Source organism: Gracilinanus agilis, chromosome 4, assembly GCF_016433145.1.
Source record: "Gracilinanus agilis isolate LMUSP501 chromosome 4, AgileGrace, whole genome shotgun sequence".
Lineage (NCBI taxonomy): Eukaryota > Metazoa > Chordata > Mammalia > Didelphimorphia > Didelphidae > Gracilinanus > Gracilinanus agilis.
The window spans coordinates 444,255,162-444,278,375 of record NC_058133.1 but is presented as its reverse complement, the minus strand read 5'-3'; the positions used below and the strand labels follow the sequence as shown (position 1 = coordinate 444,278,375).

The window sequence follows — 23,214 nt, the reverse complement described above, 5'->3', positions numbered from 1 at the left end:
AGAACCAGAAAACAACACACAAATGCTAGAAAGTTAGAAATATCTTGAAAGGTTTATAAATTCATAAATGCATAAAATATATATACTGTTATGTATAATATCTGTACAGGATCTATTTTACTATTTAATAGCTTAAGTAAACAGCTACAAACTTTTTCTTAAAATTAAATTAGTAGTAGAAGAACTGTAGTTCTACACACTGATTTGGGGATGCTAAGTGTGTTTATAGCAATCTCTCACATGACATCTCACAGGGATCTCACAGTAATTTTTATATCTCAAGTTTCTCCAGTGTTCAGTCATTTAAATGCCATCAACTCTATTAAAATCCTAGCTTCCAAGTGTAGTGTTCTTAATGGCACAAAGTGCTCCCAAGAAACAGAGGAAAGTGATGAACTTGAAGGAAAAAGTAGAATTGTTCAATATGCTTCATTTAGTCAAAACAGCTGCTACAGTTGGCTACCATTATGGAGTTAATTAATTGATTTTAAGGCATATCAAGAAAAAAAGTGAATCGAATCCTGAAAGCCATTGCAGCAGCTACACCAACAAATGAAAAACATTTGCATAAACCAAGAGATCAACATCTCTAGAAAGTGCAACATTTTGAAGGGTGTAAGATTATTATTAAAAAGGCATTCCCATAGATTTTGGCATCATATGAGAAAAGGCTATATTATTATATAATTCCCTAATGGAAAATGAAGGTGAAGTTCTACCTATAGGGATTTTTGGGCCAGCAAAGGCTGGTTTGAAAAAATATATATTTTTTAAAGTTTAGCCTATGCAATGTAAAAGTAATGGGAGAGGATTTTAGGGAATTTACTGAAAACTTGAAGAAACTGATGGAAGGGAAAGGATACAAAATGGAAGTGATATTCAATGCTGATAGAACAGCCCTAAATTGTAAAAAAAAATGCCTCCAGGAACATAGATTAGTCAAGAAGACAAGTGCTCTTTTGTGCTAATATTATAGGGTTCAAAATAAAGACAATCCCAATATATAAATCCTCATGATTTGGAAGGAAAGGCCTATTTGATGATGATGATGATGATGATGATGATGATGATGATGATGATGATGATGCCTAACTTTCAGTAAGAAAGCATGAATGACCAAAGCACTTTTCCTGGACTGGTTCCATCATTGTTTTGTGCCAGATTAGAAAATACCTTGTTAGCAATAATAATTTTTAAGATGTTATTGCTTTGGGATAATGCCTACAGCCACCCAGAAGCTTATGAATTTCACATTGAAGTCATCTACATACTAACTAATACATCATCTCTCATTCAGCTCTTGATGGGGTGGTAATAATGATATTAAAGGCACATTCCACATGCTACTCAGTGGAAAGAATCATATAGGGTATCAAAACTGACCAAGACAAAAAAATTGCTTGGATTTTATAGATGATGGGGGAACTGTACTTCTAACCTCCCACACCCACGATATGAAGGGATACCTATACTTTCCTTATTGTCTCTTCAAGAAAATTCTCCTGTGTCACTTTTAATGCCTGTTTATTCCCTATTTTCTCCATTTAGGGGAAGCAATCTGGTTTGGGGAAAAGAGCACTAAATTGGATTTGATTTCAAATCCCAGGTCTGCTCTTTCATACTTTTGAGCCCTAGAAGACTATTGAACCTCAATATGTCTTACTTTCCTCACCCATGAAATAATACTGATAGAGTGGCTAATTAGAGTCACTTAGTGGTAGGGTACTTTGAAGTGATGAGAGACCGACAGACAAACAGATTGACAGACAGAGATTTTATAGTGTTTCTGAAGAAATAAAATAAATCTATTACTTAGAAAACAAGGGGGTATCTGAGGACTAGGTGAGGTGATATTAGGACCAGCGGGAATTGGGGAAAAAGGAGGAGATCAATGACTCAGAAGTGGATTCCCTGACCCAGGTTATATTGCTTCTACCCTCAGATCCATAGTGCATGTTATGATTCTGTCCCTCCCAAAAAAAAAAAAAAAGATTTGCTGAGTAGTATAGACTATTAGGAATCTATAAGTAATTGAATCTGATTATTTACTCACATCTGAAGTTATAAGTCAGTTGGTGCCAGTGAGCAAGGAAGAAAAATATGAAATTCTAGCTTAGGGATGTCTTAAGAAAGGGGAAAAAAGGACATAGGTGACCAGAAAGGAGATTAGGGGGCAGAGTCCCCTGAAAATCTGTCATAGAAATGGCTAGGGTCCCCCCAAACAGAAGTCTTCAGTGTGGTATAGTGAGTAGGTCAGCCTAAAAATCAGAAAAGCCTTAGGTCAAGTTCTACCTCTGATTTATGTTAAGTATTGGCCAGCATAGACAGCTCCATTTAATCTCTGTCCCAGGCAACTCTCTAGAGTGCAGATGAGTTGCCAGTTTGCATTATTGGAGGAAAGTACCAGACTGGTAGTTTCCTAAACCAATGACATCATGGGCCCAAGTATATCTATATGTATACATAGTCCACATTTCTGTGTATTGGTGTGTATATCTTTTAACGATATCATATTAAATTAGCATTGAAGGAGATAACAGGACTATCTTGCTGGCATCATTTAAAACATTTAAAACAATAATTTTAAACTTATATAAAATTGAAAAGTTATTTTAAAATATTTTATATTTTGTCAGCAGATGTATATACACATAAATATCTATTGGCATATTCCTAGGCAAATGTGAGCTAAGTATACAGGACTCATTTTCTTTTTCTTTTTTTTTTTCTTCACAGATTTTAATTGCCAGCCTCATGTGCACTTACAACAAAAATGACTGGATGGAACTTTCCAAAATGGCTGAGGTAATTGCTTCCTTAATATATTTATTTATTGTGTCCTATTTTTTATTAGTTTTAAATAAAGAGCTATTGTTAAAAGACTCTACAATAGTGGGGAAATTGAATTGAAAAATGAGAAGTTAAATCTTGTCCATTATAATTTGTTTATCCTATGTTTTCATTAAAAGGATGGAAATGTAAATTTAAAAGAAATCTTGTCTATAAAAGTTGTCCCTTGGATTTTATATACTGACTAAAAATTCTTTATTCTCTGAATCTATATACTTTTTATTTGCATATTAAGCCAACTGTATATTATGATGGATGCCATGATAAAATTTAATTCTACCTTTGAGAGTCTAACTTGATCTTACCTTGCCTTCAGGCAAACTAGTTTGACAGCACAAGAAGAAATTTTTGAATATAGAACTCTTGATTATTTAAAGTATAAAAGGTTCATTTAATACTATTCTCATTTTAATACAAAACATGCACAAAATGATAGAACATAAAGCAATACTATTCAACAAGTTTCCTATAAAATACGTAAAATCTTACACAAATGTATACATCTAGTTCAAATTTATATTTCAAGTGGGAAAATACCTACTTAAGGAAAGATACTGGTATCTATCAAAGTCTGAAAATATCCTTTAGTCAGTAATTAGAGTTTTGAAAAATATTTTTGAAAAATGAGGTACTACTTCTCTACTTCTGACAATACTCATTAATTAATTGATTTTGTTCCCAACGAGTTCCAAAGCTCATTATCATGTCCAAAATAAGTTTTATTTTATCTGGACATCTCAAACCTGTGAAAAGGGGAAAAATCACTTCTGAGATTTAGAGAAATGAAAATTAAGCATCATCAGTAATTGGCTGTGTGATCTTCAGTACTAGGTCCATTTTATACATGTATTTACCTAATTGACCATGAAATCTACAAAATCTATGCTTGACATGAGCAATGCCAATTTTAAGCTGACTATGATAAATGACTTTATCACATTTCTTGGTACTCTTCCTTTTTAGTACAAATATAATCCTTAAAAATCATTTTCTTCAGTAATGGATATCAATCTAAGAAGCAATTTTATTTATATTAGCATTTGGGAAGGGAAAACACAACCTTCATGTATTCAAAATACTAGTTCTCATAGATAACTAATTCTCACATTCTCAAATCCTTTTAATTGCTCTTTTATTTACTACCGTGTTTTAGAATTCTCTTCATTATAAAAAGATTTTCTAGGCTCCCTGAAACACCGAAGCATAGACCAGCTAATAAAGCAGAAATATCAGTCTAAAGAAGGACTTGATGTTAAAACATTCAGCTCAATAAACTTAACAAATTTAGACCTGTCCACGTTTTATCATAAAGAAGGAAAATATTCTGTGGTTCCCTCATCTTCCTTCAAAGCAATGAATTGGGATGTTTCTTCAATGTCCAGTACTAATAACTACAAATCAAAGAAACTGACAGTTGGAAATAGTCTCAGAAAGTATCTTTCCCAAACCATATCTGAGCTGGAATCTTCTCTACAACACTGCCTCCAAGTAGTCATCTAATTTTCACCTAAAGACATCCATTGAAGGGAACTGTAGGGAAGAATATTTCAGACGGGGATACCTCTAATCATTAGGCATGTTTTCTTAACATATGCCCATATAACTAAATATATCAGTAATCTCATAATCGTGGATGTTTCTTCCAGTGGTATATTTTGTATGCAATCTATCTATACTGGTTCACATCACAGTTCTACCACTTATTAGCCACATAACTTTTCACAGATTACTTTTTATCTGCCTCATTTTCCTAAACTAAGAAATGGAAATAATGATAATCTGTATTACATAACCACAAAACTTGAGAATTAGAAGGTATTCATGTCTGTGGGCTCCTAGTACAATCTTTATGTGAAAGAAAATCCCACTATAACATGCTCAAAAAGTGGTTCTATAGGCACTGAAGACTTGCAATGAGGGTGACTGCAGCAATTCCCAAGACATTCCATCCTATTTGGGGATGGCACCAATTTTTTAGGGATTTTTTTCCCCTAACACTGAATCTGAAGTGGCCTTTTATCTTCCATTCATTGCTTTTCATTCAGCCCTTCAGGGCCAAATTGAAAAAAAAAATTCTAGTCCTCCTTTTGCTTCTCCAAGCGAAATATCTCCTAGTTCCTTCACCTGTTGTGCCAACAAATCTATATTAATAGTCATCAGATATATCCCCTTTACATGATACCCATTTCATGTGAGATTCTCAATTTAAATATATAATTTAGATTAACTCTGCATGAGGGAAAAAACCATAAAAAGAAAAAAATTCATATTCTTCTTCTTAAGCCACAGTACCTAGAACTGAGAGTAGTATTCTAGATGAGAAATGGTAAGGCACAGGTAGTGGTACTATCAGTTCCCAGTTACTATAAGCTATGCCTCTCTTATGCATTCCAAGATTGCATGAATTTTTTGGCAGCAAAATTACACTGCTGACTCATATTCATCTTATAGTCCACTAAAAGTCACAGATCTTCCCAGATCTGGCTGAAACTGCTTTTCTAATCTAATGCTTATGAGGCAGATTTTTGTTTTTATTGTTGTTATTTTTAATCATGTCTGACTTTTCATGAACCTATTTGACTTTTTCTTGGCAAAGATATTAGAGTGGGTCACCATTTCCTTCTCCAGCTCATTTTACAGTTGAGAAAACTGAGGCAAACAAGGTTATACAGATAGTAGGTGTCTGAGTCCTGATTTGAATTTAGAAAGATGACCCTTCCTGATTCCAGTTCTGGCATTCCATCCAGTCACCTATCTGCTGCAATTTTTTGTTGTTTTTCATTTTTTTACCTATATGCTTTACTCAGGTACAAGACTTATTTATTTAATTCCATCTCATTAGAACAATCTAATACTCATTAGCAAATACAGAATGAGGCCTAACTCCAAGCTAGTACCTATTTTTGTATATCTAGTGATTTAAGATTTTTTAAAACATTTTAAATGCAATAAAACTACTTAAAAATATAAAAACCATAAATAGCTCATTGGACATACAAAAAATTAAAAATCAATTAATTGATTCAATCAATAAATAAGACCCCTGCTGGCAATAGTTTGTGGACTTCTGTTCATGTCAAGATCTTTTTTTTTAATCTTCCATCAGTCAGTGTGCTAGCTATTCTTTCCACTTTGTTATCAAATGCAAATTTGATGAATGTACCATCTTTACCTTTATCTGAGTCATTAATAAGAAAATATTCAATAGTGCATCATTAAGAATTCCTTGGAATATTCCACTAGAGATATCCTGCTATCTTGACATTGAACCAGCTAATAATTATAAATATTTATATTGCACTTACTCTGTGCCAAACACTGTGCTAATCATTTCATCCTCACTACAAACCTGGGAGGATGGGCTATTATTATCCCATTTTTATAATGGAAGAAATTGAGAAATACTGATTAAGTGACTTGACCAAGGGCATGTAGATAATCTCTGAATATTTTAACTCAGTTCTTCCACACTTCTTCTAATGTATTTGTATATTCTTGAATTGCTTCTATTGTCTGGGACTCAATGAATTCAGTCAAATCATATCTGTGAACAGAAGCATTTCTAGAACCTTTTAAGATATTGTCCAGGACAAGTTCTATACCACTGATAAACACCTTTGATGAGCATAGGGTTCATTTTTCTCTTCCTTTGCCTGATATTAACACTCAAGGGATTGCTGAACAGAATTATCCAAGTGAACATTTCTTTCATGAAATCATGTAAGATTTTTAACATTTATACACACACAAGTGTTTGTGTATATATTATTTTGTTTGATATTTGTAGTTTTGGAAGGAATCTTAAAGTCTCTAGAACTATCAATGAAACCCTGTCCATTCCCTTCTCAGATTTTCATCAGTGTTTAATAATAGCACAGTCCATTCTTCTAAGAACTTTAGAGGGGTGAAAAAGTAGCCATGTAATTATTGTTGTTTTCCAGTTCACTTTTTAGGAGGTTAGGGTAATAGGACCATTTGTAATCTTTTCCATTGTTTTGGAATAATGTGTTCTTTGAAATCCTTAACTTTACTTCCAGAGTTCCTTTAATATCAAGTGTTTACCGTAGACAACCTAAACCATCTTATAAAAGCTGATTATTAAATTTCCAAGCTGAGAGTTTACACCTTGAAAATCAATAAAATATAAAAATCAGGATTTGATATATTGTTTTGTTGATTATGTAAATTTAAGAAAGTGTTAATAATGAAGATTAAGCTTAAAAGTATTTTGTTTATACATTTTTTTCTGGAAGGCTAGTTGTTAAACATTCACTAGCATATCCCTATTTAACAATATATTACTTACCTTGATGATGGATTTATCACATATGCATTTGGTCAGGTCCAGCTGCCCTCTTGACTTCAACTTCTTAAATAACATTGCCAACCCCATCTGAAGTGGTAGAGTGTGAATCTGATGGCTCCACAATTGATGAGACGAAATCATCATGGAAACACTGGCCTGTTCCCTTTCCCATTTCACATGGATTTATCGTTGTCCTTTGACTCATGATTACAAATGTTTCTGGAATGTTATTTGGCTTATCAGGGTCTAACGTCTTCAGGCTCCACTGCTTTGGCCTCTTTTGTTAACTGGCAATATTCTGCTAGCCTCCCTTATAAAATTCTCAAATGTGATTGTTCTCCAAATCAGTGTTATACTTAGGCTACCCTGTCTTTCTCTCCACTTTAAAAGAACAAATGTTTGCTGGCTAGGCTAGTTTCTGGACTTTTTCAGCCTCATGGTGAAATACTGAGTTGTCGGTTGTTCATTTCCCATTTTTCAGAAATGACAGCTTTGTTAACCAGGTCAGATCAGTGCTCCTATAATTGTACCAGGTTTCTTCTCATCATTACGCTTTTCTCTAATTTGGTATTGATTTTAACCTTTGGTCTAACAAGTCAATGATCTGACTGAACAGATAGCTCCTTCTGAAATGATTGCTAATTCTGGAGTTAGAATGAATAAATGAATGAATTTATATAAAGCCATTTTAATTTTCTCTATGATACTTGGTGTTCAAATTGACCAACATGGTAAACAGGGATGAAGTTTCCGAGTAGTATGTAATTATTTGGTTCCTTCTTTATCCCCAATCTATTTTTCTAACATGATTTTCACCATCTTCCATCATACCCACCATCATGCTTAGATGTCCAGAGATCTCAGTACCAATTGCTTCAATTTCAAGAATCTTTTCAAACTCTCTGTTGTTGTTGTGTCCATTTGTCCAGTTGTTCAGACTCTTTGTGACCCAGTGGACCATCCTATCCCTGGCATCTTCTTGGTAACAATAACGGAATGGTTTACTATTTCCATCTCCTGTGGATTAAGGCAGAGGTAAAGTAATTTGCCTAGGGTTACACAGCTAGTAAGAGTATTTTCTTATTTTTCCTTATATTTCCTATGAAAAATGCAAAGCAGTATGACAAAGTATCCAATTAAATTACTTTTTATTACCTTTGTCAGTATGATGAAACTGACTTTGTCAACTCCTTTATTCTCCTTTCTGAGGTGAAACTATGAGCCATCTTTCTATTTAGCTTCATCTCATTTGCAGGCATTTGCATGTGTGTGTGTATATATATATATATGATCAATATTTCTTTAGTTCACTTTGTCCAGTAGGATATCAGTTCATTTTTATAAACTGAAAATACAAGCCTTTACATGAAAGCATATATAACACATATACATATACAAATACATGTGCTCATAAGCATACATATGCAAGCACATACACACACCTTACCAGAATGAAAATAGGAAGGAACTCCTTTGTATGACCTCCAACATTTCAAGAATCCTTGATTCTATCCATATGAGTGTTATTTCTACCAATAGGTATTAGTAATATCCCCATTTTTTAGCTGAGGACATTGAGGAAAACAGAGGTAAAATGCTTGCCCGTGGTCATAGAGCAAAAAAATATCTGAGGCTGAATTTGGACTCAGTTCTTCTTGACTTCTACATTCGACCTATCATGGCATCTAATTGTCTCTATTTAAACTATTGCTATGACACATATATTTAAATTATATATTTTCCTTCAGCCTAGAAGCATTTCAAGATCTTGGCATCTCAAATCAAAATAATGTCACATAATTTAAAGTTAAAGTATTTTCTAGGTGAAGATGATATAGAACTCACAATAATGACAGATCATAGCAATCTCCCAAATCACATATAAATAATTATGAAGCTTTTCATTATTATAAATTATTATAATAATAAAATATACATATTATATGTAAACCTAATAATGATAACTTATTCCCTTAATCCTCTATTTGAGATGGCTGTGAGCTTTATTTTTTAAATTATAATAAGACTTAACCTTGTTTTTCAAATGTCTATTATTATTATTATTAATGAGAATGATAGGAACAGGTTAGGGAATAAATAGGGGCAAAGCAAACAGCAATGGAAATCACAACACATCTGAGTTTACTTATCCTGTGTGACTCTTCTCTCTTTATTCTATTATATCCTCTCCCATAAGCAATGTACCCAATGTACAAAGGTCACATTCTAATTCTCTTGATTTATTTTAGTCCTAATAGTGCTACAAGTTGTTTTCTCTTGCTCTCGCTATATGAATGGCTCCCTTCTCCTCTGGTCAAATATCTCTCTAATTTCATTTTCTATGCCACTTTTCTTCATGATTCTTGATAATTAATATGTTATAGTTTGCTCATGTCCCATTGGGTGACTCTCAAATGAACATAAAACAAATGACTGCATTTATCTTTATGGTTTGAAATCTCTCATCAAGATTTAAATTTAGGCATCAAATGCCTAAATACATACATGAGGTATGTATTTGTATTGTATATATTTATTCATTAAACATTTACCTGCTATCTGCAAAGCACTTTGTTAATGGGAAAGGGAGATACAAATTAACATATGAGACCTGCCTAAGTGGGGCTTAAAATTGGACAGAATGGTTTCAGATAAAGTCTCAAACTCAACATTACACAAAATAAGTCACTAAATACAAAAGGCATAACTTCAAAGTCTACTGTCATGACAAATTTACATAAGTAGCATGTTTCATGCTTTATAGTCCTATCAGCACAATTAAATCCTTATCCCTTCCAATTCCTCAAAAGATGCAAAAGAGATTGAATGACAGGCTGAGGAGTGGAGGTTGATAGCAAAAGGAAAGACGTTAACAATCTAAAAACCTGAGAGTTGTAGTTCTCCCCAAGTTTAATAGATTTTTGGAAATTAAATCACTTTCCAGTGCGCACATGAAGAAGGCAGTTGCCTTTCTTAGCTCTACACTTGTCAAAAGCAGTGCTAGAAATCTTTTTGAAAAAAAAAACAGTGTAGCTCAAATTTTATACTCCTTTGGCATAGGTGAAACTATAGTCAAGACAGATTTTACAAAAAGAAAAAAAAAACAGAAAAAAACCTACTAGAATTAATGGAAATCTTCTACTCACTAGAAAAAATGACAGATTCTCAGGTCTTTGTGGCAAGTTCAGCTTTCAGGAACTTTTTGGTCAGAAACTTGCTACAAGTTTTTATATTTAGAAAGGAAGACCATAGTGACAGAACCAAATGCCCTAGAAACTATAAGGAATGGGGATGGCAAGCTATATTCCCCTACATGTTGATATCCTGAGCCAAAGTCCAATTCATCATTAGAATTTGATTTTTTGTCTATTTTTCCCCTACAGCTTATGATTTCATTGCTAAAAGAAGCTCATTGGAAGGTAATTCCCTTTCTTAATGCAGAGCTGGAATTTTAGCAATTTAGCAAGTCTTAGAGAATTATTCCAGGGCAATTAGAGTTTAAGAAAGGACTTGCCTAAAGTTATACTTTCAGTAAACATTGGAGGTAGAACTTGAACCCAGGTCTTACAATTAGAGGAGTTGTGTTTATATTCTTCCTCTGGTGCTTATTCTCTCTCTGAATTTGGGCAACCTCTCTGGCTTCAGTTTCTTCATCTGTACTAAATGACCTCAAAGGACTCTCTAAATCAGTGGTTCCCAAATTTTTTTGGCCTACCACCCCCTTTCCAGAAAAAAATATTACTTAGGCCCCCTGGAAATTAATATATTTTTAAATTTTAATAGCAATTAATAGGAAAGATAAATGCACCTGTGGTCATCACTACCTCCCCCCATCGCTGCAGCATCCACCAGGGGGCAGTGGCACCCACTTTGGGAATCACTGCTCTAAATGAATAATTTTTTTGCTCATTTGTAGAAAATACCAAAGAACTTCAAGACTTGTTAAAAGGTATATATTGAGTTAAGAATTTAATATAAAATCTTTAAAAATGGGAAGTGGAGGGGTTTGGATCTATGATATTTCTGGGGAAGGAATTTCTCAGTGAGAAAACTTATTCTAACAATAGGCAAGTTGAGTTTGAACTCTAAACATTCCTGACTCCTTTATAGGTTCTCAATCTAGTATTCTATATTGCCTCTTTTTAGGTTCTGTATTAATTGACAAAATAAATCTTAACTAAATATCATATATGCATTTGTAAATGATATGAAAAATTATGATTTAACAGATACAAAAGCATACAATTTATTGGTATAATGGATCTCTGACTCAAATTATATTTCACTTTACTAAATTTTACTTCATCAATTGTTCAGTGGAAATCTCCTTTCTTTCCAAAGAATATGAACCCTTAGTCATCAATGTCACTGAACCAGCAATTTTGGGCACTTGTACATTCTTCCTTGCCTCTCATGGGGCTGGTTTCATGTCCATTCTTTCACTTCATCAGAACTCAGGCATATTTTTTATCTCAAAAGCTGACAGAGTGAGGTCATGATTATAAGGAGATTAATCTCATCTGGTTGAATACTCTCATTTTACAGAGGAACAGACTGGGGAGCAGAGAGTTGATTTCTTTTTGTGCAAGATTATACAACCACCCAATGGATGGATGAGAATAAAACCTGGGTATTCTGACTTCTAGTTCAGAGCTCTTTCTATACTTAGTCTGTCTTCCTCTGTGGTCTCTGATTTCTCCTACTCCTCCTCAGCATAGTGAGGTTTCTACCTCTACTGTTTTTGTTACTGTATTTTGATAAAATCGACTTTGGCTTAGTCCATGTCTCCCATTTTGCATTAGATTCTCCTTATTGTGGGAGATATATTATACAATGCTCCATACCTGGGTGAAGGGTGGAGTTGTAGAGTTTAAGAGAAGAGTGATGCTGGTTTTCTGGCTTCCATCTTCAAAAGCAAAAACACATGATTCTAATTTTCATACTAGCAAGAATCTCCTACTCGTTTCTGTGTTTCATTGCTAATTGCTCTTATATCTTACTCCCTTATAACCCTTATAGCCCATTTCCTTATATTATTATTACTGTCATATTTATTGTACATGATAGAAGAACAATATTGAGAGTCAGTAAAGATCTCACTTACTATCTAGTTTAATTCATATCTAGAAAAAATTTTCCCCTACAATATCTCTGACAAGTAATCATCCACCTCTGCTTAAAAGCCTCCACTGAGAGTAAAAACCTCTGAGGCAGCCAATTCCACTTCTGGAGAACTCTAGTTCTTAGGAAGAGCTCTAGTTCTTAGAAAGGTTTTTTGTTTTGTTTTCCCTCCTGCTTTAAGAAGAGTTTCTTGCACATTATGGATGCTTAAAAGACATTTGTTGATTGGTTAATTTTACTCCTTGCAATTTTCTTCAATTACCACCAGCTTTGTCCTCTGGGATCAAATGGAAAAGTTCTAATTTTACTTCCATATGATAATATCTCAAATACTTGAACACAGATATCTTGTTTATCTCAAGTCTTTTCTTCTCTAATCTAAGTCTTTTTCCATTCTGATTGTCTTCTGTTGTTCATTTAATACTATGTTTGTGTAAAACATGGTAGACACAGCATGATAGATGTAGGAGAGGCTCTCCAGCTTAGTAAATTGCAGTCAGAATCAAGGATAAGCATCACCTCTACCTTTATTCTAGTGTGAGACATAAAAGTAGGACGTTAGCAAAATATTGTAATTTTCTTTTGAATAAGAAGACGTAACAGATTTTAAACACAACATTTTATGGGAAAAGTATTTGTTGTTATATGTATGTGACACATGAAACACAAATCTCCAAAGAATTGAAAATAAATGAGAATCACACTGAAAGCAAAGGAGAGGTCCATGGTAGGTGTAATGATTCTGCAACATTGAACAAATAAAGGACTTTATGGAACAGGAGTAAATCATGTTTATGAGGAAATATTTGATCAAAAGGATGAACTAGGCACATGTTAAGGGCCAGCATTAACAGGGAGATAGCTCAAGTGTTCTACTTGTTATCTTGCAATGTGAGAAGAAAGAGAATAAAGCCCAAGGATGCTGGGGGACTTCCGTGATACCCAGCACCACTGGATTAAATACCCACATTGGCAAGATAGCAAAGCTATTTGTGCATTTGATTGTCCATAGAGATTTTAAAATAGTATGGTATAAAGGATGAAAGAAATCACTTGCAGTAAGGAAGAACTCAGTTCAAATCCTGCTGTTGGCACCATTTGTTGACTGTTGGCAAATTGTGTGATTGCTGGCAAATCACTTAATCTCTCAGTGTCCTGGGTCACTTCCCAAACTTGTTCCAGATGAGTTGCTGACTTGAATTGATAAAGAATTTCCTTCACCAATGAAATAGCATGTCTGGGCAAAAATAAATTGTCTCAATTACCTCTCAGCTGTATAAATCTGCTCCAAGTTCCTAAGGAATGTATATGTTCTCGTTTTAGTGAGATTTAGAGATTTAATTTGCAACTTCTTAGTTAAAGTCTTGGTCAAGATGGCTATTTTAAAATACTGTTAGTCCTAGGAATTCTCAAGATAGAACACCCAAAATGCACATTTGTAACCAAACATTCAAGAGAAAGATATTAAAGGAGTTTTAGGAATGAGAAGAAAATAAACTGTTTAAATATGTCTGCATATCACATACTACACACACACACACACACACACACACACACACACACACACATACACAGAGGAAGTGTTTTGTTTAGGTTCTCAAAAAGTAAGATGACAATTTCCTTCTTTTAATTGTTGACAAAACATGCTAAATATTTTTTCTAGACTCTTTTTATTCATCAAATGTTTTCAGAGTGTTCTGTATGGTCATTGTTATTGTTATCTATTTTAAAAGATTGGAATCAGGAAGAACTCAATTCAAATCTTATTTCAAACATTTATTGTCATTTTAGGAAAATCATTTCATTTTCTTTGTATTTGAGATTTCTTATCAATAAAATAATAGGTTGGACTCAATAATTGCTAAATCTCCTTCCATCTCTAAGTCAATGATCTTAGGAGATATTTGTTGCTTCCCAGTATATAATAATAATAAACTACTGTATATGTAGCACTTCAAGATTTACAAATCTCTGTACAAGTATTATAACACCTTATCTACATAGGGGTGGGTGCTATTATTAACCCCATCTAACAGAGAAAGAAATGGAGGAAGACGCAACCTCAAAGATGGAAAGGAAAGTCACCAAAGACATTTTATGAAAAGCTATTGATGCTATGGCACCTTTGGCTAAAAACAATATAGTTATTTGTTATAAAATTTTGAAACAGCTTAACTGAAACAACATGGGCAGAAAATGGCAAAACTAATTTAGTTTCTTTCATTAGTAAGTTTGTACTTATGCATTTCTTTTCTTATTTATCATTGTTCCCTCTAGTACCCTTGCTAATCCCTTCCCTAAGAGCTACTTCATATAAGAAATAATGTTTTAAGACAAAAAAAGAAGAAAAAGAAATGAAAAAAATAGTTTAACTGATCAATCCATTAAAAAAGTCTGAAAATACATGTATTGTGCAATATTACTGGTCTCTGCCATAGGATGGATTACTTATATCTTCTCATATTTCATTTTTAGAGGCAGGCTTGTTCTTAATAATTTTTTCGACATTTACTTTTGATGTTTCATGAGTGTGGTTGTTCTTTCCATTTACATTGTTTTAGTCATTGTTTATATTGTTCTCTTGGCTATATTTACCTTGCATCAGTTCACATAGATTTTTCCATGTTTCTATACTATTCATCAAATTCATCATTTCTTACAGCAAAATAGTATTCCATTTTATTTACAGATTGTATTTAGTTTAGCCATTTCCCAATTGATAGGCATTTACTTTGTTTCCCAATTTTTATTTTCACAAAAAAGTGTTGATGTACATATTTTGGTCTAGAGGACTTTCTTATCAATAGCCTCCTTGATGAATTATTTAGCTACAGAATCTTTGGGTCAAAGGGTAAGGACATTTTAGTCACTTTATTTGGATAATTCAAAAAAGCTTATTGTATTGTAATTGAAGTTCTACAAACAAGCCGTCAATGTGCCTATATTCCTATAACCTCTTCCTCATTGACTATTATAATTTTTATCATCTTTGCCAGTTTTTAGACCCTAAAGTAAAGCCTCAGGATTGTTTCAATTTTGATTTCTCTTATTACTAGTGATTCATAGTCATTGTTCATGTAATTGTTAATATTTTAAAATTCATTTGAAAATTGTTCATTTAGATCTTTACTAACTTATCTACCACGAAATGTCTGTTGATTTATACACACACGTGTGTGTCTATATGTTCATTGTTAACATAAATTGGATATTCTTTTTGGTCAGTTGTTTCTGTCTTATCTGACTCTTTATAATTCCTTTTGGGTTTGTTTTTTGGCAAAGATACTAGAGTGGCTTGAGAGTTCCTTCTCCAGTTCATTTTACCGGTGAGGAACTCAGGGAAAGAAGTTTAAGTGACTTGCCCATGGTCACATACTAGTAAGTATCTGAGACCAAATTGATCTCAGGAAGATAAGTCTTTCTGAATTCCAGCCCACTACTATGTTCACTGTATTAAAACTCTATAGATCTTGGATACTAAACCTTTTTTGTAAAACTTGATCCATTTTTTTTCTTATATTCACTGCTTCCCTTTTTATCCTAGGCGCTTTAATTTCATTTATGCAGAAACTTTTCATTTTCATGTAAAGTTGTCTAATTTGTCTTTGTAATTATCCCTATCCCTTTTCAATTTAGACTATATCTCCAATCTCTAGATATGATAGGTATATGATCTGTTTCACTTTAATACATTTTATAGTATGTTTTTTAACGTTAAGATCATATTAACCATTTAGAATGTATTATAGAATATCATTTAAAGTGTTAGGCTAAGACTAATTTCTGCCAGACTGCTGCTGGTTTTTTCAATATTTTTATCTAATAGGCAGCTCCAAGTAAATTGTTTAATTTCAGGATACTTTGATATTATTTTTATTTATAAAGGAAATATTTTCCCCAAAAGATCTTCTTGAAGATCTTTGAGATCCAATATAAATTGCCTATGTTTGTTTTTGATTTTCTTTTCTTTGTTTCTTAATCACAGGCATTTAATTTGAGAGTCAACATTCACTTACATCTTTTAACTTATTTTTTAAAATACCATCAAGATTTGAATATCTGAAAAATATTATTCAAAGTAGGATCATTTTACTTCTGGATGAGAAAATTATCATTTTTTAAAATAGCAACTCAAAATGTTTATTAGAAAGAGCAGGGAGTCAGGAGATCTAATTTTTAAGCATATATTTGCCACTAATTATCCATGTGACCATAGTTTATTTAAGTCAGCTCTCTATACCTCAGTCTAATGGAATCGAAGAAATTCAGACTTTGAAGGAACTATTTGAAATTATTTAATTTTAATTTCCAAGAAGGTTTATCCTTATATTGAGCCTAAATCTGCCATTTTGATATTTCCACCCATTGCTCCCACTACTCTTTGGACCCAAAAGGAACAATTATTCTAATTGTAATTATAATATATAAATAATTCTAATCTCTTCCATACAACAATCTCTCAAACACTTGAACATTTCTATCACATACTTCTTAAAACTTTCTATTTTTTAAGCTAAACATTTATAAGTTCCTTCAAATGACCTGCATTTAATATGGACTTAAAGTCCTCCACCATTTAGTTGCACTTCTTTGGATTCTCTTCATCTTGACATTATCCTTCCTGAAATGTAGTCAGAATAGGGCATAATATTTCAGATGTGGTCTGACCATGAGAGTGTGAAAAGATTGTCACTTGCCTCATTATAGTATAACATGGCTCTGGTAGCCAAAGATGGTATTGGATTTTTTTGGCTAATATATCACATTGTTGATTAATGTTGAGCAAGCAACCTCCTAAAAATCCCTGATCATTTAAAAAAAAATAATACATTCAATAAAGAGACAGTATGTGATTACATAGGCCCTAAAGGCCCTTTCATCTTAAAAATTTAGAAGTTATAATAATATTTACAGTAGAAGAGTTTCTAGAAAGTCCAAACTACAGAAAACAATATATGAAATAAGAAATTATCCTATTTTGTGTGTACTTTGTAGTTTTCTAAAATGATCTTGTGATGCTAACTAAATTAGTTGCATTAGAAGATATCCAAGTAAAGTTTAAAAATTGCTTAATTTTGAATTGCTATTAGTTAATGAAAATACATGAATAATAAGTTATTAAATAGAGTCTGTGATTAACAAAGACTTAATGATCACTTTCTTTCATTTAAAATTTCATGCTAATTTTAAATTCTACCTAATGTGACTCCTACTTACTTTTTTAGACTAATTTTATTGTTTGGACTACTAAACATTTCCTAAATTGGATACCTATTTTCCTATTTCTGTACATTTCTACAGACCATTTCTCATGTTTGAAATGTACTTTTTCTCATATTTACATCTCATCTTCCTCTAATACTCAAATCTTCCATGAAACCTTGAAGAATTCCCTCATTTAGTATAGTTTCCCTTCTCAAAATACCTCATATTATATTGATTTGTTTACTTTTGTGTTTCCTTCCAGTAAAATGAAAGGTCTTTGAGAGTAGAAGCAATTTCATTCTTAATCTGTGAATGCCCAGTGCCTAAAATGGAACCTCATTAGCAACTGTTTAATCAAAATTTATTGCATCTAATTATATTAGTAATTATGGTTCAATATTAGAAAAATTAACAGTCAAAAGTGTACAAATATGCAATATGTTCTTTGTCGTAGCAAGTTCTTTATCCTTGAAAATATTTAATTATAGACTTTGACCTTTGTTCCAGTTGTTCTAGGTAGGGATTCCTCCATATCTGTAAATGATATTAGACTAAATAGGCTCTAAATCCTTGCAGATGCTAAGCTTCTCTTATTCTAATGCTGTGATATAGCTGGATAGGGGAGAAACAAAAGAGAGAAGAGAGGAGAGGGGATAAGTTAAAAAAGTTTCTTAACCCCAATGTCACTCAATTCCTTTTCTATTTGTGGAAGTAAAGGCAGAGGGTTATGATAAAACCTAAAATGAACTTTTGAATGAAATGTGCAATTCAACTGGGTTTTGCAAGTATCATTTATCAAGACCTATTTCCATATTATTCACATTTGCATCAGGGTGGTCATTTGGGTTCTACAGCCCCAATCATAACCCCATTGAACCAAGAATCCTGAGAAGTGGCACTATCCCCATTTTATATATGAAGACACTGAATCTGACAGCGGTTAAATGGATTGTTCAGAATCATTTAACTATTAAGTGTCTGAGACCATATTTATGTTCAGATTTTTCCCCATTTCAGATCCAGTTCACTATCTATTATGTCATTTAGTTACATCTACAAATGATGAGATTATTCCATCAAGCCCTGAAACACTGTAAAAAACTCCCAAACAAGATCCATATTTATCAGAAGGGTTTAGTTTAATTAAATTATGGGGTTGAGGTAAGGATAATACATGCTTATTGTTAAAGCGTGGTAGGTATTTGTGTGTACAAACTCTAAAGCTTGTTCATCAGTAGATACACCTTAGAAAGTCACTGAAGAGAGACAGTGAACTTGGTCCATATTTGGACTAGAGAAAGAGAGTAGACTGGATTGTATTTGAAAAGTTTCATAGCATCCTTAATGAATCTAATATTGCCCCTGAAGCAAAGGAAAAGAAAAGCACGAAACAAAACATCTATTTGGTTTTTCGTTTGTTTGTTTTCATACCAAGGTTCATCTAAGCATGATAGTATGGCTACAAATTCAGGAAGACCTGGGTTCAAATCTGATCCTAAGCAAATTACTTATCCTCTCCATACACTAGACACTTCTTTAAAGCTATCAGATACAGAAAAGGTGCTGTCCTGCATTTTTAGAAAGACTTTTCTCACTACGGACTTCTTTATGCCAATTAAACCATAGGACTAGACCCTATCCTTATTCCTGGAATATTCTTCTGTTAATGCTTTATGAATAAAAATGTCAGGTTTCCCAAAGGGAAATGAAGACATTTGCTGGGCTTCAATAAATGTATTATTAAGGAAAAGTTGCATTGAAGAAGGAACTTAAAAGATATGAATACAGAAACACATCATTAAGAGTTGGAAGGGACCTTAATGTACATCTAGTCCAAACGACACATGAAATCCCCACTATAATATATCTGAGGAGTGGCCGTCCAATGTCTGCTTAAAAACTTCTAAGAATGGAGAACCTACCACCTATCATCTCATAGAAGCCATTTCACTTCCAGCTCTGATTTATATAAAGTTCTTCCTCATAAGAATCACCACCTATGTGCCTGAACAGCTTCAGTGGATGACTCCTGCTTCAGCACTGCTCTAAAACAGAGCAAATTTAATCTCTCCACTCCTAGACAGTCTTTCAAATAGTTGAGTACAGATATTATATCCTCTCTGAATCTTCTCTTCTCCATACCTCCTTCTTCCACTGATCTTCAAATGAAAGAGATTCAGAGTCCTTCATCAAAACCCTGTTTGCTTTCCTATGGACAACTCTCTATTTTATCTTCATAAAGCATCATGGCCAGAACAAAGTATTATGCTTCTGAGGAAGAATGATGAGGGTAGACTAGAAGGAGAATCTCACCTTTGTATAATTAGAATTTTCTCCCCAGGACTCTCTTTCCCAGCATCCCATATCCCATTTATGTGTTTAGCTACATCCTTATGTAGGGAAGATAAAAGTTTTGTGTAGCTGCTCTCTCTCTCTTTCTCTGTCTGTCTGTCTGTCTCTCTCTCTGTCTCTCTTTCTCTGTCTCTCTCTCTCTGTCTCTCTCTCTCTGTCTCTCTCTCTCTTTCTCTCTCTCTCTGTCTCTCTGTCTCTGTCTCTGTCTCTGTCTCTCTCTCTCTCTGTCTCTGTCTCTCTCTCTCTCTCTCTCTCTCTCCCTCCTCCCAGGATGGGAGTTTTTTAGGTTGGGTGAGAGCCAGGCAGGAGCATTTATAGCTTTGTACTTCTTTTTCTTCTACTTCAAGTGATTACTAATAAATCTTACAAAATATAATACTTGGAGTTATTGATATTAATTTAAATCTTACACCTTCCACTTCCTTTAAATTGTGGATTGTTTTGGGCATTCCAAGGTGCATTGAATTTTCTTCCTTCCACACCCCAGTGCTAACATATTGAGCCACAGATCTTTTCAGATAGCTTGTGTCTCTCCAAGTCTCCTGTCTGGAAAGTGTTTTGTAGTTGTGTTCATATAATTCCTGTGTTGGTTTTGGTAGATAGATTCCTAAGTATTTTGTATTGTCTAGGGTTATTTTAAATGGTGTTTCTCTTTCTACCTCTTGCTGCTGTGATGTGTTGGAAATATATAGAAATGCTGATGATTTATGTGCATTTTGTATCCTGCAACTTTGCTAAAGTTGTTGATTATTTCTACTAGCTTCTTAGTTGATTCTCTGGGATTTTTTAAGTAGACCATCATATCATCTGCAAAGAGTGATAGCTTAGTCTCCTCATTGCCCATTTTAATACCTTCAATTTCTTTTTCTTCTCTAATTGCTACTGCTAGTGTTTCTAGTACAATGTTAAATAATAGAGGTGATAATGGGCATCCTTATTTCACACCTGATCTTATTGGAAAGGCTTCTAATTTATCCCCATTGCATATGATGCTTGTTGATGGTTTTAGGTATATACTGTTTATTATTTTTAGGAAAGGACCTTCTATTCCTATACTTTCTAGTGTTTTCTGTAGGAATGGGTGTTGTATTTTATCAAAGGCTTTTCCAGCATCAATTGAGATAATCATGTGATTTTTGTTTGTTAGATTGTTGATATGGTCAAATATGTTAATACTTTTCCTAATGTTGAACCATCCTTGCATTCCTGGTATAAATCCCACCTGATCATGATGGATAACCCCCGTGATCACTTGCTGGAGTGTTTTTTCTCGTATTCTATTTAAGATTTTTGCATCTATGTTCATTAGGGAGATTGGTCTATAGTTTTCTTTCTCTGTTTTTGATCTACCTGGCTTTGGAATCAGTACCATATTTGTGTCATGAAAGGAATTTGGTAAGGCTCCTTCTTTGCTTATTATATCAGATAATTTGTATAGTATTGGGATTAATTGTTCTTTGAATGTTTGATAGAATTCACTTATCAATCCATTAGGCCTTGGCAATTTTTTCTTAGGGAGTTGTTTGATGGCTTGTTCAATTTCTTTTTCTGATATTGGATTATTTAAGTATTCTATTTCTTCTGCTGTTAATCTAGGCAATATATATTTTTATAAATATTCATCCATATCACCTAGATTTCTATATTTATTGCCTTATAATTGGGCAAAATAATTTTTAATGATTGCCTTAATTTCCTCTTCATTAGAGGTGAGGTCTCCCTTTTCATCTTTGATACTGTTAAGTTGGTTTTCTTCTTTCCTTTTTTATTAGATTTGTTAGTACTTTGTCTATCTTATCTGTTTTTTTTCAAAATACCAGCTTAGACTTATTTATTAATTCAATAGTTCTTTTTATTTCTATTTTATTAATTTCTCCTTTGATTTTTAGTATTTCTAATTTAGTTTTCATCTGGGGATTTTTAATTTGTTCCCTTTCTAGTTTTTTAAGTTGCTTGTCCAATTCATTAACCTCTTATTTCCCTAATTTGTTAATATATGCACCAGTGATATAAATTTTCACCTTAGAACTGCTTTGGTTGCATCTCATAGGTTTGGGTAAGATGTCTCATCATTTTCTTTGTCTTCAATGAAATTATTAATTGTTTCTATGATTTGTTCTTTTACTAAATTATTTTGGAGAATTGTATTATTTAATTTCCAATTAGTTTTTGGTTTGCCTCTCCATGTATTCTTATTAATAACTATTTTTATTTCAAATCCTCTTCACTTTCTAACTCCTCTAATTCTGTTGAAAGAACAACCATCTTCCAAGTCACCTACACTCACAACCTAGGTGACATCCTCGTATCCTCACTCCCTCTTACCACCTCACTCATCTCTAATTTCTTGTGAAGACCTGTGGATTTTACCTTTGTAAAATCTCTCACATAGGCCCCTTTCTCCCTTCTGACACTGCCATAAGAATGGTACAGGCTCTCATCACCTCACACCTATATAACTAGAAGCCTAGATTTTTCCCAAAATACTGCTTGTTGAGATCCTTGATATGTCTATCCTCATTCTAGTCCATCCTGCCTTCAACTGTGATCTTCTAAAAATGCATGTCTGACCATTTATTCCCACTTCCCACTCAACACACACACACACACACACACACACACACACACACACACTCACAACTCAACAAAGTCCAGTGATTTCCTATTACCTCCAGAATCAAATATAAAATTCCTCAGACATTCAAATCTCTTTATAACTTGTCCCCACTTCTTTGAAGTCTTATTAAATAAAGAATCCAGTATCTCCTTCCCCATTCTATGACCTCCTACCTGTCCCTTATACAAGAAACTCTATCTCCTGACTATGGTCAATTATCTCCCAAATCTGCAATTCTCTCTCTCCTTAGCTCTTCTTTCTGGCTTCCTCGACATCCTTCAAATTTCAGTTAAAATCATACTTTTCTCTTTCTGTTGCCCCTTAATGCTAGTGTTTTCCTTCTGTTTATTATCCCCATTTTTCCTAGGCTATATCTTATTTATTCATAGTTGTTTGCATGTTCTCTCTCCCATTAAAATGTGTGCCACTGGAAAGGAGGGACTTTCTTTTATATCCTGGTGCTTAGCATAGCATAGTGTCTGGCACATAGCAGGCATGCAGGCACTTAGTAAATATTCACTGAATGACTAACTATACTTTGAATCAGGACAACTAACCAGATTTTAGTCTATCTAATTTTATTTTTTTTATTCTATGCCTCTCCATTTTCTCACAGAGAAGAGTAAAAAATATTTTATCAAAACTTTGTTAAAATTTAGATAAATAATCCAAAGCATTCCCTTCACCTATTGGTTTAGTTACTTGTCAAGAAAAGAAATGAGATTAGTCTGGCATAAACTGTTCTTCATGTAGTCATGTTAAT

At 33.3% G+C, this 23,214-nt stretch overlaps 1 protein-coding gene across 1 annotated transcript in view; it reads left to right on the top strand.

Moving 5' to 3' along the window:
- DPYD (dihydropyrimidine dehydrogenase) overlaps window positions 1–23,214 on the top strand; it is a 974,103-nt gene that overhangs the window by 609,721 nt on the left and 341,168 nt on the right. The window contains exon 15 of the mRNA XM_044672105.1: window positions 2,737–2,805. Coding sequence (XP_044528040.1) covers window positions 2,737–2,805 — 69 coding nt within the window. The remainder of the gene's footprint in view (window positions 1–2,736; window positions 2,806–23,214) is intronic.